The sequence below is a fragment of the Rhinolophus sinicus genome, chromosome 1, assembly GCF_057876585.1.
Source record: "Rhinolophus sinicus isolate RSI-liver-muscle chromosome 1, RSI-T2T, whole genome shotgun sequence".
In the NCBI taxonomy this organism is placed as follows: Eukaryota; Metazoa; Chordata; class Mammalia; order Chiroptera; family Rhinolophidae; genus Rhinolophus; species Rhinolophus sinicus.
The window spans coordinates 169548363-169567369 of NC_142501.1; the positions used below are offsets into that span (position 1 = coordinate 169548363).

Consider the following 19007-nt stretch of genomic DNA (forward strand, 5'->3'; position numbering starts at 1 on the left):
AAATTTACTTACCTATTCTGGATTCCCGTATGGTCACTTTTAAGGTCATAGAAAACAGCACTTATAATCAATCCCAGGATGATTGTTACAATTATCTTTTCCAACAGAAAAAAAAGGGAGGAAGAGTTTCAATTAAAAGAAAAAACTTAACATACTATTTATTATTATAATATAATATACATGGCAATAATCAAAACTCTCAATTGAGATAGAAAATTAAATAGCTTGGCCAGAGTGCTTGGGAAAATGTAAAACTGTGTATATTACTAGACTGTTGTCTAAATTAAAATAAAAAATAACTTCTCTGTGTGTTGGGGGGCCTGTCAGGAGAACAAAGGAGACTACGGGAAAAGTTACGGTTCCTCCCAGTGCTTCCGTGGCACTGGCAGTTCAGGGTCCAGTTCAGGCTACGGGTACTTGGAATGCCACACAGAGTAGGAGAGCAGTGCAAGCGATAACAGAGTCATTTCGGGAATAAAATCAACTTGAAATGACAATCATTTCTGGCCTGACCTCTCAAATTTTCTGGTAGTGAACATGCATAGTTTTATATTTCAAGAGGTCGAGTAAAAACAGGATACCTTTACTCTTAACATAAAACTAAATAAAAAATTTAAAGCACACATAAAATATCTAACAATGGAATTTTGCACAATAAGAAATAGGGGTGAGCTGGGGATGCCTGCCTATCCTCCTAGGGAGAGTCCGCCTTGCATGGAAAATTCACTGCATTGTCACTGTCACCAAAGCATTCAGTCAGCTTTCCCTGAGGGCTCCCAAGTGCTTCCATGACCCAGTCTCCTGTCACTTCTCCAGCACATTCAGCCTGTAGGGCCCACGGCCCACAGTGTAGAACTAAGCCGCCAATTGTTTGCCACGCTGACCTACTGTCACTTACTCAGTGTGTTGGATGAGTGCTAAGAAAACTAAGTAAACATCACTTATTTTCAAGATTGATAAAATTGTCTCTGAAGGACACTTCTATAAGCAAAGCCTAAGAATTACATTCTGATATAATTTGTCTAAGGAACTTCTACCTATTGTACTTTTAAATTGTATTAAATACAAAATGTAAGAAAGAATAATCAATAGAAAATAAAATATCCAACCTTGTACTTGGAATCTTCAAAGTTCAAAAAGAAAAACAAAAATCTCAGGACTACAACAGTGCAACGGTACCAAGACTTGAAGTCACTTGTCAAGCAAGCTTTTAGCATGAAGCAAATCAAATTGAAATTGAAAAAGAATCATGATCTGTGAGGGCTACTTTGTGAAGACCACAGTCTGGAAAGAATATGATTTGAAACAACCTTAAAAATTCCCTTGTTAAGACAGAAAATTTTTTGAAAAAAATCTATTGCCCTGGCATATTTTAATTATCCTCAGAGAACACTGTACATCATGTCAACAGATCAAGATTCCAAAACAAATTAGGATGATTCCATCAACATATAAGCATGCTCATGTATACACGTCTATACTTTCATGCAGTATAACTTTAAGAATATTGAGACTTTTTAAACTGGACACTCCACATGCTGTTTCTTTTGCATTCGAACTTGATATCTTCTACTAAAAGAGAATCAGGATTAACGTTGGGATGTTTCCTACAGGTCGCAAAGTTCTAAAAGTATTTTCAAAGTCAGCTTTCAAACATACTGACAAAATGACTAATCCCACAATACTGTCATGCTTTTACAAGGTGCATCTTTATTTCCTTTTGCATTAAGAAAAGCAAAGAGATAAAGTAAACACTGCACAATGGAGCAAAGAATCCTTGTCTGTGTATCTGATCTCTATCTTCAACAGGAAGAAAAGAAAAAAAAAGAAATTCTCTAAATGTGTGATTCTATCTTTATTCAAATTTATTTACCAATATTTCTCAAGGTGAGTTCTGAGAGATTTTTATGGCTGTCACAAAAATATTAATGCATTGTCAAAATGTTTAATATGCTAATAACATAGATGAATCTCGAAAGATAATATTTTCCAACTTGATTTGATCAGGAAACACTTGGTACATTAAATGTACATTAAATCTTTTTACACAGAATCCATTCATTCCAATATCTTCCAAATACGTTTCATTAAATGCATTATCAGTAGCAAAGTCTGAATCATGTAAATGACCAGTTCAAATCTAAGTAAAGCTCTAAGACAACAGATACAAGATTTATCAGCCATAAAACGTTTTAATAGCTATACCTTCAAACACTTAGAGAAGAAAATGACATACATGGAAAATTAAAAACCCAAACCAGGGGTCAGTGAGATATAGCACAAAGCCAAACAGGGTCCACCGTGTATTTCTGTTCAGTCCAGGAGATAACAACTGTTTTCACATTTTTAAAAGGTTGAAAAAAAGAGGGAAGAATATTTCTTGCCATGTGAAATTCAATTTCACTGTCCATGAATAGTTTAGTTGGAGCACAACCATGTCCACTTGTTCATGTATCGTATCATCTATGGCCGCTGTGTCTCACTAAAATGGACGAGATTACTGCATGAGACAAAGACCACATGACCTGCAAAGCCTAAAATAATCACTACCTGCCCTTTACAAAAATAACTGACAAACTGCTGCCCTAATCTAATACACCAGTATTGAAAAATCTGAACAGTAATGCTCCAGTTAAGCAGATGCTCAGGGACATGCAAGGTTCTATCCCTATTGTATGAGGTCACCACTGCTCTGAACATTTTGGAATTCCTTTTGTGGAACTGAGTTCACTGAGGAGGCAAGTAGGCTGAACTGGCAACCTGGAGACACTAGGCCTGGGGTTTGCAGCTGAAGGAACTCGAGCACCAAAAGATGCAGAATCGTGGTATATTAGAAATATTTCCACACTCTAATCAGGTCTTGCTCAGAACTACAATATACGTGAATTGGACAGGACATTTATAAACCACTTTGAGAGCCAAAATAAATTTATTTTCGAAGTAAAAAAATCTAATGCATGAATCACATGGAAGAATCAACTCCATTACATCATCTCACTGTTGACCAATGGGAAACCAGGTGGACATGATTCACAGACTTGTTTCAAAATAACACATCAAATCTGCTCTAAAGAAACAAAAATTTACCCTTGATTAATAGTACACAAAAGTGCTCACGTTCTGACAACAATGTCAAATAACAAGTCCCAAAATGTTGGGAGTAACAGCAGTACATCTCAAAGAGTAATCTAGGCTCTGGGTATTAAAACTTAGAAAGCAACAGTACTAAACTTTGAAAATTATGGTGCACGTGGTAAGAAGTCAGTAATAGAGCCAACTTCATGCCATCTTTTGGTAGTCAACAGAAATTCAATGATTGGTAATAAAATCAACAATCCCAAAAATCACTGGCTAAATTGATTTCCTTAGAAATGTGACCAATGAACTGAAAATACTAGGTTTTGTATGGCAGAGGGCTTCAAATAATACAAAATCCATACAGAGTAATAAACAACTATCAATAGACCAACCAAAAGATGAAAAAAAAACATTATTTCATCATAACGAAGACAAAATTAATCTGACAGTGAATGATACCCTTATTTAACAGAAGTCACGTGTGCTTACTACCTTTCTGTCAGTTGCACACCGTTTTAGGCATCTACTGCTCTCTGAAGACTAGAACCCCAAAATGAGAAAGGTCAATTATAAGGAACAGCATTTGCACACGGGCTCTTCCCTCAGATATGGACCAGCCCCTCTTCCATTCAGGTGCATTCACTGACATCTAGGTGAAGTCTTCCATGACCACCTGACTTAAAATGCAAACCACCCCTTTCTACCCCTCTCCTTTCCTTCTCTCTCTATCTCTCTTTCTTTCTCCACTTCTCTGTTTAAACTTTCCTACAGTCCCTTTTACCTTCTGCCACGCTACATACTTTATTTCTGTATGAATTTACCAGCTGTCCCTCCTCATAAGAAAATGTGCTCCAAAAGAGAAGGGATTTTCAGTTTTACCCATTGTGTTCACTGGATGTACAAGACCCCAAATGGAGCACTTGATCAAGAAATTTGTTGACTAAATCAGGAAATAAACATATGCAGCTACCAGAAAAACCCAAATGGGACTAAACAATTCCTTTACTACACAATTTTTGAAAACAAATTTTCTCTACCGTGATGATCTATTAAAGATTGTCCAAATCAACATAAATTCTGAATTACATAGTCCAAAAATCACTTTTTAAAAATTTCCTATATGTAAAACTTTTTTTATGTTTTATTAGTTCCATTGACTGTTTCGATATCCCACATGGAATGGGCTGAAAATGTCAGTAGAAGATAGTAATATCCTAACATGTACGGTGTCAGAATCTAATGTTGCTACATGAGCATTTCAGAGCATAATTAGAAGACTCTGTAAGATTACCTCGGCTATAGATGCATGGGGATTACCCAGTAAGTTTTTGAATGAACGCTTGGAAATCCATTTGAGTTGATGACAGAAGGAGGTGGCATAGGTGAGCTCCTTGAAGACTACACTCTTCTTCCTTTTCTGAACCCCTGAGAGTTGATCTAACTCAGTTTTCGTTTCTCTGAAGAAGGTGGAGTTGACATAAAACTCAGCTAATTTTTCTATGAGTGGCTTATCTCTCTTGGACGGCTCTTCAGTCTCCTTGGCTTGGTATAAAAGTGGTAGAGGAAAACATTAACAAAATAACTGATTTAGTCCATTTTTCTGTAACCCGTTTCATAGGTACTTCCCAAACATCTCAATTCTAAAGCTTGACTATGAATCATTATTAGATCTGTTCTTGTTTTACACATTAGAAATGTATAGTTAAATGACCTGACAACTTCCATAAACTTACTGATACAGCAAACCACTCACCATTTCCTAAATACAATATCTGCACCCTGATTCTTTCAAAATAAACTTAATAGGAAGTTGGAATTCTTCATATAAAAATGTCATCCTTGCTTTCTACTATGTGCAAATACATAAATTACCACGTTTCTTATTTCAAAACACTACATAAACAATGCCATAATTTTTAATGGAAACTCCCCTTAGACACTATCAGATAAATGGTCATTTATAAATTAAATAAAAAACACAACACTCATGGCCAACAAAAACTTTTTGACTGGTGCTATAGACTGAATGTTTGTGTCCCCCAAATTTTCATATACTGAAACCCAGTCCCCAATGTGATGGTATTTAAAGGCGGGCTTTTGAGGAGCAAATACATCATGAGCATGGAGCCCTCCTGAATGGGGTTAGGGCCCTTAGAAGTGGCCCCAGGGAGCTCCCTCCCTGCTTCCACCATGGGAGGAGGCAACAAGAAGATGGTCGCCCACCTATGAACCAGAAAGTGGGGCCTCAACAGACACTGAATATGCTGGCACCTGATGGACTTCCCAGCCTCCAGAACTGAAAAATAAATGTTTGTTGTATATGTCACCTCGTCTATAGTATTCTTGTTACAACAGCCTCCACGTACTAAGACAACTGGCATCTGAAGGCAGCTTTAGTAATATAAATTCACAAAGGTACATTTTAATGAGCTACCACACTGCTAGGCTTCAGTTAATTCAACTAGGTGATAATCTGTGACTCTGGACCAATTCTCATACCTTCACCATCTTCATCCTCTCTGTTTGATGTCACAGCAGAGGAGTCTCCATTAATGACATCCAGGAAGAAGTCTGCAGGGTTATTATAGGGCTCACAGTGGTGACCTACAAAAGAAGGCACTTCAGGTCCACAAAATTCATGGGCTTGCAAAATAACGACTCATTTGCATGGGGTAAGGTAGGTGAGGCTGGGGTACAGATTTTAACAACTTCTCCCTCATTTTCTTTCTCTCTTCTCCTCTTACTAAGTTACCCCTTCTTTTTATATATTCAATCACACAATATTTCAATAATTCTCCATCTCCTGGCAAAATCATCCTCCAAACCAGCCTGGGACTCCCTCAAAGCCTTACCCATCGTAATTCATGAGACCTGAAATACCTGTTAATATGCTCTGGTTCTTACCGTTACTTCTTAAAAAAATCTAAATATAGGCCCAAGGGGGAAAAATATATGGGTTGAAAAAGAAAACAGAAAGAAAGCTGCATCAGCACTAATGCTCCTCAAAGCAAGGAAACAAAAGCCAGCAGAGGTGCAGCAGGTCTGTGTTAGGGAGGAGCCCAGGGCGTGCTCGGTTGTCAGGGCTCACCTACAGACTTCGAGAATGCCAGTACCTACTATTACAATGGTTCCTTCTCCATCTACTAAATTCAGATCCAAATTTAATATGCAGCTGGAATTGCAATGTGGAGAACAAATCACCAGAGCAGAATTGTAAAGAGGACGTGAGCAACACCGCACACTTGAAGTCTTACCTTGACTTCTTGAGCCAGATCATCTGAACTCATCTTGTTCTATAGTCTAATTCTTAGAGTCACCTCCCCTATACTCACCAGTCACATGTGTGCTTGATTGTCTTAAATGATAGGCATTCAACAATAGCAAATTTTGAAAGACAGCTAAAGACTATTTACAATTATAGTTGGGGTCATGAAGAATCATCTATAATCATATCCAAATATCTCTAAAAATGAAGCAGACTGAATGGGCCATAAAAAATATTACATTTTTCTATCTGAAATAGAACCAGGCAGCCCAAAACTGTCAGAAATGTTGGTCCATCAAAGTCAGGCTCAGGAGTAGCCATTCTATTGACTGGTAAGTCACTCATATCCACTCCAATCTAATTTTACTAGAAAAGCAAGCAGCATCTCCATGAACCCTCATAAAGTCAGACCAACATCCCATGTAAGGAAAAATAGTGATTAAGACTGATCTGTCACAGAGTCAAGAACACAAATAATTCGGGGGTACTGTAGGCCTTTCCAAAAATGTTCAACTGACAGATAACTGGCTAATATATTTATTGAACTGTTAGGAAAAGGTCACCAGAACTAGCAAGCAGAACAGATAGAGGCCCAGTAGAAACAGTCCTACACATACACAAAGTATGCACGCATACTCAAATAGGACAAGAAAAAGGCCTAAATAACAAGCTAGTGCTGCAAAATGAAGAAAAATGCTAGCACTAAACTGACCAAAGATGTTCTGCAGTGGTGGAACCCATACTATGTCTACCCAACGATCAAACAGCACTAGCGTCCTGCTCTGCTCTCTTTCTATTGAGGAAGGATCTCACTGCAGGAAAAAGGCAACCATACCAGCTGATGCAAAGTACCCAAAGGCCTCCTGAGCAGGCCCATGGAACATTACTCTTCCTGAGGCCAACAAGGTGAGGCTATCAAACAGCTTGAAGATGGAATAACGAGGCTGATGAATGGAGAAGATGATGGTTCTTCCCTGTTTAGACATCCTAGTTGAAAGTGAGAAAATAACGAGTCATTAAACATCTGAAACGTGCACCTCTTAGCAGCGGAATTTATTCCAGCCTTTACATCATTTATTCCTAGTTCAACTTGATTTTCTCTTACTAACTTCCCATCTCCTATTATCTCTGAGATTTAGGTGACGTAAATCCAATGTTCTTATGAAATATGAAGGTTTCTTGAAGTGTCTCAAACGGTCTAATATCAACTAGAACATGAATTAAAACTGCAGATTCCTAAACAGTCTTCCCAGAACTACTGGGTCTTGGGAATCCATATTTTCAATAAACACCCAGGTAACTTGTAAGTACACTCACATTTGAGAACTTATTATGGACTAAATATTAAAACAATCATGATGCTCCAGTCTTATAAATCATTTAAGTCTTCCAGTCCTATAGGAATTTGTATTCATTCTTCAGTCCTAACACTACAATTAACATTGCTGAGTACTTACTATGTCTTTGATAAATATGGGTACCCACATCTGAATTTTACAATATAGTTACGAGGCAGTTATGAGGCAATACTGACAGTACAACAGTGTTATTACCTGCATTTTACAGATAAGCCTAAAGGTTAGTAACTGGCCCAGTGTGTCACAGTTGGCAAGGAGCGGGGCTGGGGTTCAATGGACTGCAGCCAAAACATTGCTAAACTACATTTACACAGGATTTGCTACTTATGTATAGAAGAAACAAAGGCTAAAAGCACTATTCAAAAACTGTTATTAAATATATTACATATGCGAAGAATCACTTCAATTGAAGCATTTTCTAAGCACCTACTATTAATATATGTTAGCAGTGTGTACATGTTTGTTCTGCCTCAAAGAGGATCAGGCCAGTAAATCAATCATTTCAATACAATGTGGAATAGAAGTAGCTGGGGGTTTCTTATAAACAAAATAGAAGATTATAACCTCTGAAGATGATATAAGGTAAAGAGCCGGACAGTAATAAGTCAAGAAGAAATATAAAGAGTAGTCGAGGTGAAGAAACCTGGGGAAGAAAGTGTGCGATACCAAGGTCAATTCAGGATAATACAAGCAGTTCAGTGTCATTGCAGAGTTGGGTTAGGCGGGTGGGGAGGAGAGAAGCTAATGAAAGAGTCTGCATCAAAAAACAAGCATGTGATGAATCCCTTTACTCAGAAGGTGGAACTTTAGTCAGTAGACAACAGGAAGCTGCAAAAGGACCAGAAGCAGGGAAGTGGATTGGTGTGAGAGCCTTGCTATTGAGGACCAATGGCATCAGTATCAGTATCTCCGACTAGATATGGAGACTCTTCTCCACCTCAGAGCTGTAGGCAGACTCTGCATTTTTAACAAGACCCCAGGAGATTAGTGTACACAGCGAAGCTGGAGAGAGATTGGTTAGAGCTCTAGGCATAAGCAAAGATGCTTGTGTCCAAACTAGTCTAAAACGCCATGATAATACTGACTGTTATCTTATCAATTCATCATTCGCTAATGAACACTGTTAACATAGCTGCAGATGATAAAAACACCATGGATGTATTCTCTAACTGAACTTGAACACCAGACCCATTACTTGGCATTGTCACGTACGTGTACGATGGATCTCAAACTAAAGACGTTGAAAATCTTAGAAATCTTCCCATCTTCACATTTATTGTGATCCAAGCAGAAAGACTTGCTTACAAGTGCATGGGAATCAGAGAAAACAAGGTAATAATAGGTCGGAAATGTCATAAGAAGAGTATGTCTGGGGGCAGCTGAATGGACCAGTTAGTTAGAGCATGAGCTCTTAACTACAGGGTTGCCGATTCAATTCCCACATTGGTTGGTAAGCTGCCCCCTCCACAACTAGACTGAAGACGACGAGCTTCCACTGAGCTTCTGGAGTAGCGGCCGGATGGCTCACTTGGTTCGAGTGCAAGCTCTTAACAACAAGGATGAAGGTTCAATTCCCACGTGGGATGGTGGGCTGTGCCCCCTGCAACTAAGATTGAAAAAGGCGACTGGACTCTGAGCTGAGCTGCGCCCTCCACAACTAGATTGAGGGACAATGACTGATGGGTCCTAGAAAAACACACGGTTCCCCAATATTCCCCAATAAAATTATAAAAAGAAAAAAATATATACAAAAAAATAAAATAAATTATTGTAAAAAAGGATGTCAACAACTTAATTTTTATAACTTATCCTATTAACCTGATCCTTTCAGTCTTCTTATTGAAAAAAGGAAATGCCATTGCTTTCACTACATTCCTCCATTATTCAAGTCCCAAATCTTAGAAGTCATGCTCTTAATACTCACACCCTAAATAGATCCAGAATCCACCCACTTCTTACCACGTCACCACTACCATCCTACTCAAAGCCACAATCATCTCAACTGAGCTACCAAAAACAGCCTACTCACTGGTTTCCTTGCACTCACCTTTGCCCAATTACATAGTATGTTCTCTATATGGCTGCCACTCCTCTGTTTAAAAAGCACCTCAGATCACCTAGGGACAGTAAAAGCCAGAATTCGTAGAGTGGCCTACAAAAGTCTATGTAATCTGCCACCCACTCAATTTCATCTCATGTTCTATTCTAACTGTGAAGAACGAATTGTATCCCCCACCCCACTCCCAAACTCAGGTGTGGAATTCTTAAGCCCCAGCACCTCAGAATGTGACTGTATTTGGAAATTGAATCTTTAAAGAGGTAAATAACACTCTTGAAGGTCATATGAAGGAGCCTAATTCCAATACGAACTAGTGTTATAACACGAGATCAGGACACAGACAAACCGAAGGAGGGTGAAATGAAGACACAGGGAGAAGACAGCTACCTACAAGCCAAGGAGAGAGGCCTCAGAAGAAATAATCCTGATGACACTGTAATCTTAAACTTCTGGCCTCCAAAACTGTGAAAAAATTAACTTCTATTGTTTAAGCCACCCAGTCTGTGTACCATGTTATGGCAGCCCAAGCAAACTAATACACTAACAACCCCCACTCCCTTTCAGTCACTGGATTCCAGTCCCTCTGGCTTCTTGATGTTACAGACACATTAGTCATGGTCTGCCTGAGGACCACTGTCCACTGCCTCCAACTAGAAGCCTCTCCCCCCAGACTCCAGGTTTTGCTCACAGCTCAATGGCACATCATTGAGGACTTCCCTGACCATCCTGCTGCATAATACAGCACCCTCAGTCCCACCACAGCAGTCTTCCCTACACTCTTACTCTACTTCATTTTTCCTGAGACACATTTATTAGTTGACTGTTCCCCTCCAAGACAAAAGGAAGAAATATTTGTCTTCTGTGCTCCTTACTAAATCTTCTGCACCAGGAATCATGCCTGGTATACAGCAGGTGATCATATATTGCATGAATGTAAGAATAATGTTCCCATAGCATTTACCTCTTCAGGAGCAGAAGGACGGCATTCGCTGTGCTTGAGTCTAAGCCAGTTGTGGGCTCATCCAGGAACAAGATGGATGGATCTGTAATAAGCTCCATTCCAATACTAGTCCTTTTCCTTTCTCCTCCAGACACCCCGCGGGTAAACTGAGTTCCAACCTAAAACACAATTATCATCAACATTAACAATAACAACCACAGCCAGTCATTTGTTGAGCTCCTAACACTTGCCAAACCTGTAAGAGGCACGTTATCTCATATCCTCACTTATTCTGAACAGCAAATAAATGAGTTTCTGGGAGGTAAGTTTCTCCTTAATTAAAGTGAGGCTCAGGTCAGAGCTGGTACGTGGCTAAGCCTGATATGAAACCATGTTTCAAATCGTTCTATATGTTCCTTATCATATCAAGTGCTTAGCTTTAAGATGGAAGTTAGAACTGAAAGATGTAGCCCTTACATAGTAAAATCACAGTCTGACAATGGAGATTAAACACAGGACAGTAAAAAGTGAAAACATCTATAATTTATTAGTTCTTCTAATACCCGCCACTTTCTACCCTACTAAAAAAAAAAAAAAAAAAAGTCTTCAAGTGGAGTTACAAGAGCTGGGGGGTAGCAACTAAGGAAGTTTACTTTCTACCATCCACATTAGCACCTCATAAATCACAATAAGCTTCCCAAACTGACCCCATTTATACCCTAACTCACCGCAGAATTCTCGACTCATTCTTTCAGACAAATTCTGAAGGCAGAATATTCTACAGGGCAACTGGCTCAGTCTTTTCAAACACTCAATGACCCTGTATGCGATTGGGAGAACAGGAAGATTTGGGGAAAAGCAGGAGATAGGCAACAATTCTTATACTAAGAGTCTTCTAGAGAGAATATTCAAATGGTACTCATGCCATTGATTTGATACAATAACAACTGAGCTATAAAAGGCATGGAAAGACAACTGGAGAAATGTGAGTGAATGTCAGCTCTATATAGCTGATAATAAATATTGTTAATTTTGTTAGTTGACAATGGTAGTGCAGTAACATAGCCACATATCTTTTTTAAAATTAATAACAAGTATTCAGGGGTGAAATATGATATTTATAACTTTGCTTAAATTACTTCAGAAAGAAAAACCTGAAGCCATTATTGAAAAAGATGTTAACAACTGAGAAATCAAGGTGAAAGTTATTAGTAATCATACAATTATATTAATTATACTATCATCATGTCAAAAATGTAGTAATGAGATGATTCTCTCTATATTTCTGTTACATTGAAAATTTCATAAAAAGTAAACATTCTTAATGTGTTGTTTCAATCAATTACATAAATAAATTCTAAGAAGTCAACAACTGTCTTCAGCTTATATTCCTTGGAAATCCATGCAAGGAACTCAGGGCAGTGACTGCCTAAAGGTAAAGAATGGAAAGCACCTTACTGGAATGACAAAATCAAATAAACAGAGCCCCAGCAAAGGAAACCCAATCACTCATGAAACAAAAATAAGTGGTACATGGTAGTATCTCAGAGGTATTCTACCAAACAAAATATAGCAAAATATACTTTATAGAAAAGACTGTCAGAAAGTATAGTATGATGCAGCAGCCAGAAGAATACCCCAGTCTTCATTCCCTCTAAGTAAAGGGTATCACAGGGGATTAAACAGGAGCCATCAGAATCTAAACAGCTCATCTTCACCCAGAGCTTCAAAAATCTTCCCAGCAAATCGTCCATATCTATTCATCAACTGTAAAGTTCACTCACTCGTCTCATTTCCTCTTCCTGATACTGCAGAACCCATATAAGGAGTTCTTCTTGACTCTCTTGATAATAACTGTTACCTATAAAACCTAAGAGAGCCCAGCACATGCCAGTAATATTGGCAGAAGGGAGAGAGGGAGGAAGAGATGGATGCGAGACAAAGTGCCAAAAGAAACCCTATAGAAAAACAACATCAGTGCTACACAAATTAGTAATAAGCACCAATTTGAATGAAATAATTTTGGAAGCCAAATTATAGCAAAGTGAAACACACAGAGGAAGAACCCACGGAGTCATGTCATTTATAAATTCCAGAAATACACCTCCAAAGCAACAAAGTCCCCTGGAGGAAGAGAGGAAGAATAGATAAAAGGGGAAGGAGAAAGCAGAAAGAAAGAAGTTAGTGTACAGATACTGAATGTGACAGGACCTAAACAATTTGTGTGGGGGATGATCACGAGCTATAATCACATGGAAGAGACACATTTTCTTTGCAAAGAACACTTTTACCTACTGGACCACATGCCATACTTCATTTCCAGGATTCAATCATTTTTCGACTTTTTTTCTAGTTCATTCCCACCTCCATATTACCTAACCAGTCACTTTTCTCACCCTAAAGCAGGCAGCCGCTTTTGACCACACACAATATAGAAAAAATGGGAATAAGAGTTACACTATCCACACCGCGGAGGTCCTATTGCTTGGAGATGATACCATCAGGTTTTTCCACGTTACCTTGGAATCTGCCACTTTAGCCAGACCTAACTCTTGAATGACCTTGTTTATCCGTTCGTTTTTTTCATGATTTGTCATAGTTTTTGGGAGCCGAAGAGCTGCTGAGAACTGCAAATTTTCTCTCACTGTCAGAGTTCCCATCACAACATCATCCTTAAGGCAAAAGAGCATTTTAACAAGACAAATCAGGTCTTTTCTAGAACACTGGTAATTATGATTATGTACTACTAGCAGACATTTCCTAATGGAATAATTTTCTAGTACTGTCACTATAGTATATATAACTTAATCCACAATAACAACATACCCCAGGGTGAGTTACAGATAATGATCAACTAGCAATTATACAAATCACAGTAACTCCATATACAGAGAGCAGCAACCTAATGGAATAATTCTCACTCCCTATCTGAACCCCTAAATAGAACACTGGTAATTATGATTATGTACTACTAGCAGAAATTTCCAGACTGCTTTATGCAAGGATTTGCCAAAATATCTTTCTAAGCTAGGGTAAGAAGAGAGCTAAATACAAGGAAAACAGTAAAACAGTGTATCTTCAGGAAATACGGTAACTAGAAGTGACATCATGGCCCTTATGAGAGTCATATGCCACCAGGAGAACTAACATCACTGTGCTTACAAGAGTCCTATTCTAGATTCTCCCTGCATGTTCAGGTAACACTACTCTATGTCTTACAGGAGATTATCAAAATCTGGTGCAAAGAAAGATGGCTCTACGCCCATGCCATGTCATCAATGGGAAGCATACCAAACTATTAGCCATGGTACTTACCCTCATAGAAACAGGACAAATCTAAAATGCAAATCCATGAATACTTACTTGTACCACATAACCTGAGGTACATTTGAAATTGGCAGGTTGAGGTGCTCCATTTATCAAAACGTCTCCAGATAGTCCCTGTGGATCTTTCCTGGCAGCTAAGACATCTAACAGCCTATAAAAAGAAATGCATAATTTTTTTTCCTTCCATTCAGGCGATAACTCTGAGCTATGCTGAATCCAAATTCTGCTCAATTTAGAAAGTTAACTGATCAAAAAATTCTATGGTTTCAGTATAATTATCTGTTATTTTAAATTCTCACCTTCTTTTTTTTTTTTTTTTTTTTTTTTGACTCTATGCTACAATAAAGCCCAAGAACATAAAGCAAGGCACTGCTGGCTGATCCAGCATAGACCTTCCACTCTGCCCTCCAGCTGTCTTATCCTGGGGGAGCCAACACAGGCAATGTGCCACTTTACCTGAGACTCAGCCTTCACTTTTGCCTTTGGGTCCATCTCCCCAGCCTTTTGTACCCCATTATCTCAAATCACAGCTGCCAGCTATATGTCAATCACCTTATCACCTCCTGTTAGTAAAGCTGACCTAATAAGACTTCCTACTCCTAGGACAGAACCACAGCTGGCATGACTGCATGGGATCCATAGCACCTAGAACCAGACTAGACATGTACTAATGCTCAACAAAGACCTGCTCTCCTAAAAGTGATCTTTCAATGCACACTAACACTGCAGAGAAAAGGCTTACTGATACTCGTTATACTCACGAAGATTTGCCTCCACCTGTGGGTCCCAGAATGGCGTTGAGGCCAGGTCTCATGATCCCACTGCAAATACAGAAACAGACTGATTTACTGGGTCACTTTCAATCCAGTTCTACTAATTAACATCGTGTTTAATATACACAACGAAAGTTGATGAAATTAGACAGAAAACAAGCACAACCAAACTTTTAAAGGAAGAAGAAACCGAACAGTCAATTAAAAGAAGTCTAGTCTACAAAATAAGTCATCACTAGTCAGGTCTGATAAGAAAAATGGCTATGTTCCCTGAGCACCTAATAGACATTCAAAATTTGTTTTAACAAAAAGAAGTCTGTACATTTTTATAATTGATAATTGCTTATAGGAAAACCAAATGTTTTCAGTAAAAACAAATGTCAAGACGTAGGAGAAAACTTACAGATACATAATAGGTATGGACTAACTGGAAAGAATTCTGAGTTACATTCCCTACTTACTATATCATGTTCAAATAATACATCAGTCATTTCCATTAGACTTTACCTTCCCTTCTTAGTGCGAAGGTGATGGAAGTGCTGGGTTGGGGTGCAGCTACCTCCGGCACCCAAGTACACAGGCTGCAAAGAGAGGTGGAAGGAAGAGAGGAGACAGCTGATGGTGGGGAGATTGCTTATATTAAGGAATAAGAAAATGGATTGAGCTAGTCAGTAGCTCCCATGTTTCCTTGAAAATAAGACCTAGGCGGACTATCAGCTCTAACTCATCTTTTGGAACAAAAATTAATATAAGACCTGGTCTTATTTTCATGGAAACACGGTATACTAAGAATTATGAGAGCCAGGTTTTACTTTCTGAGATGTTTTTCAAACATGGAAATAACCGTGGGGCATTAGATAGGAGTTGGAGATCATGGGTTTTAATCTATATGCACAGATATAAAGAGGTTTACATGCATGTATACGTAACTACCTACATATGTTCCCTAGGTCTGCCCACTGAAAAGGCTTGGAAAGTATGACATCCCAGTAGCAATGAACATTCCAAACACCTAGGTCATGGCTATAAATACAAAACTCCACAAAAAGGAACATCAGCTCATTTCAGGTCTGAGGGAGGCTAAGCACACAGTGAGCCTGGAATTTCTTGCAGTGCCAACAAAATACTCAATGAATGAGAGAATATGTCACACAAAAAAATGAGTTCAAAACAACAAAACCCAGAACCTACCATGAAAGTTTTCCCACTGACTAACTAGGGAACAATAGGATTATCGAGATAAATAATGATAATGCATTACTACTAAATGCTACTGAATAAAATGGGAATCCACGAGCCCATGCTGATATAAGTAAATGAATGAAGAGATGACGACTGAAGCTTTTTCTTTTTAGTAGAACGCAAACTAACCCACACAGAAGAGTAGGATGAAAACAGAAAATCACCCTCTGGTAACTATCATTGTGATAGTTATTGCTGATTCAGGCAGGTGTCATCAATGGCAGCTGAAGCAGGTGCGTTCAGGTTTAATGAGGAATAGGGTTTGGGAATAATGTCAGGGTATCTCCCCTCATAATAGTTATTAATTACAAAGTGGGAAGTGGTGACATTGTGGTGAAGGCTGGCAGACACCAACGTGACCAGATCAAGGTGAACATCACCTGGGGCAGAACAGGAAAATCCCAGATTGGATGAGACTGAGGAGACAGGATATGGTGGTCAGTCAGCTACGTGAGGGGCATGGTTGACCAGCGGCCCCATAGGCCCCACCACTGCATCCATTATGAGGCTTTGCTTCCCCTGGGCGGATCCTAGACAATGACTGAGAGGTTACATAGGAGTGGACCCTTATTTCTGAAAATATACGGTGGAGGAGTTAGGGATAATAGAGCACCATGTGGACGGCTTGCTCTCAAATGGTTCAGAAAAATCCTAAAGACAGTGGGCATGTAAAGAGACAAAATGAGTAGCAGTGCAGTGAAGTGTTAAAAGGTGAGGAATCTGGATAAAGGGGTTATATTCTTTCACAATTTAAAATTGAAATAAGCTCAAATTAAATTATAAATTTTTAAAATCTATTGCTGTAAAGCATATCACTGAATCATAAAGATGCTATGAAGCCTTGAGCAGATGACACTTTTAGTGTACTGGGATACTAACATACTAGCTTTAAAACATAAGCAAGATAAATGTATACTCGCACACTATGCATTATTAACCTATTCAACCTGCACATAGTCAAATCATTTGTCACCTTCCACTTAGCACAAAATCTGAAGTGACCAACACTTTCTTCATTTTCATGTTCCACAAAAATCTTGTCACCTTTCAAAAAGGTCAGTCAATTCTAACTAGGCATGTAGCAAAAGATAAAAGCTTTGTGTCTATCATTTCTCTCCTTATTTTCCTAGTCAGGGTTTCTTAACCAGCACAAGAAAGGAACAAAGAAGTAGGTATGACAGAAGGTGCTTCTGCATGAGCAAAGGTCTATCTAATCCTACAAGCCCCTGACCTTACCACCACCCAATCAATCTCAGATCCCCATAGTTTCCTCCCCACACACATCCAAAAATTTTCTCCCATATTTTTTTATTTCCTAGCCTTCTGGGAGAAGTTGCCTGCTAGTAACAGATAAAACCACAACCCCATAGAATGCATCAAGCAAATTGAGAAACATCTGATTCTATACAGGTTTGCAGCCATACCTGGCAAAGCGCTCTTATAACCACTCCTCCAGTCTCAGAGAGCTGGAAAAGGTGCTTGTTTTGTGTATGAATAATTATTTCCCCTATCAAACAAATAAATAAACAAAACAAAACACAAAGGCCATGTTGTTCAAGCAAACCTACATGCTGTCCCCCCCAACTCCACAGAGAGGAAGAATTAGGCTCAGTTCTCTAGAAACCAGAAAAACATGAACAATCCTAATGGCTATCATCTGTGAAAGAGGAGCACTGTGGTACCAACTGGGTTCTAGTCTCACTTCCTTGCCCAAACCTCTGCCCACTCCACCACCATGTGAGGAATTTGTTGCTGGAGGAAGAGAACGAACATCATAGTTTGTACGGATTTGGATCCTAAATTCCCCATCACGTTAGACTTCAACTGCGTACCTTAAGCTAAGCTAGAGTCGTCATATATTTAAGTAGTTTCTGTCTATCTGTATAATGGAGGAAAGCATTGGGTAAATTGTTATAGATTATAAGCAACTATATATGTAATCAGGCCACTCATTTACAAGTCTATTCAAAAACCCTAGTATTTTCATAATATATTGTCATTTCAACCACATAGCTCTTGCTTCTAGAACTTTAAGGACATAAAGACCGTTAAGAACCTAATGTGTCTGGCACATAAAGTACATTGACAGATCTTTTATTTTACAGATTAGGAAACTAAAGTCAGAGATTACAATTATGTCCCCATATTCAAGAAGTGGAAAGTCACATAGCCAGGCCTCTTTCCACTAAACCACATGGCATACCCAGGAAATACTAAATGACACATTGCTTATTTGTTTTCTCAAACAAAAGTAGATTCACATGGTACAACCACTTTAAAAACAGTTTGGCAATTCTTTTAAAAATTAAACATATACCTAACACGTAATTCAAACGTTTCACTCCCAGTTGAGCCAAAATAAATGAAAGTATGTGTCTATGTACAGACATGTATACAAATGTCCATAGCACCTTACTTGTAACAGGCAAAACCTGTGCAGTTCACTGTATGTCAACAAAGCGATTTACATAAAAATTCATGCACGTACTTGACATTCATTAGTATTTCTTTCTCAACTGTTTTTCGAGCAAGTAGAAAGCCACTCTTCACTTTTACTCGATAGCAGAGGTTATGAAAACTTAACACAGCTCCTTCAGCAAATGACTTCAGGTCATTGGATGGCATCCTGGTGAGGCCATTGGTGTTTCTTTGTGACACTGAGATAGAAACTTGGTCATTACTGGAAGACATCTGGAGAGTTTCCGCCATTCTGCAGAAGAAAAGCAAAAGTGAGCTGATAGCCCAAATAAATGAGATTGTAAACACTAGGTAACAGAACATTTAAAACAAGTCCTTTTGGGTACAAACTTCCGTTATAAAATATGTTAAGTCCTGGATATGCAATGTACAGCATGTTAACTATGGTTAACACTGTATCATATACTTAAAAGTTGCTAAAAATAGATCTCAACAGTTCTCATCATAAGAAGAGAAAAACTAGTGACGGTGGTGTGGGGACAGAGTC

The 19007-nt window shown here is 38.6% G+C and overlaps 2 protein-coding genes across 2 annotated transcripts in view; both read right to left on the minus strand.

The window, feature by feature from the left end:
• Positions 1–19007, minus strand: part of LOC148759297 (broad substrate specificity ATP-binding cassette transporter ABCG2-like) — a 103520-nt gene that overhangs the window by 65695 nt on the left and 18818 nt on the right. The gene's annotated exons all lie outside the window — the stretch shown is intronic.
• On the minus strand, positions 695–18769 carry LOC148759298 (broad substrate specificity ATP-binding cassette transporter ABCG2-like). The gene is made up of 9 exons (XM_088795364.1): positions 18531–18769; positions 14789–14848; positions 14064–14178; positions 13220–13372; positions 10722–10879; positions 7179–7330; positions 5578–5682; positions 4370–4620; positions 695–826 (listed from the first exon to the last, which is right to left on the minus strand). The coding sequence occupies exons 1-9, from the start codon at positions 18749–18751 to the stop codon at positions 695–697; spliced, it is 1347 nt and encodes a 448-aa protein (XP_088651490.1). The 5' UTR covers positions 18752–18769.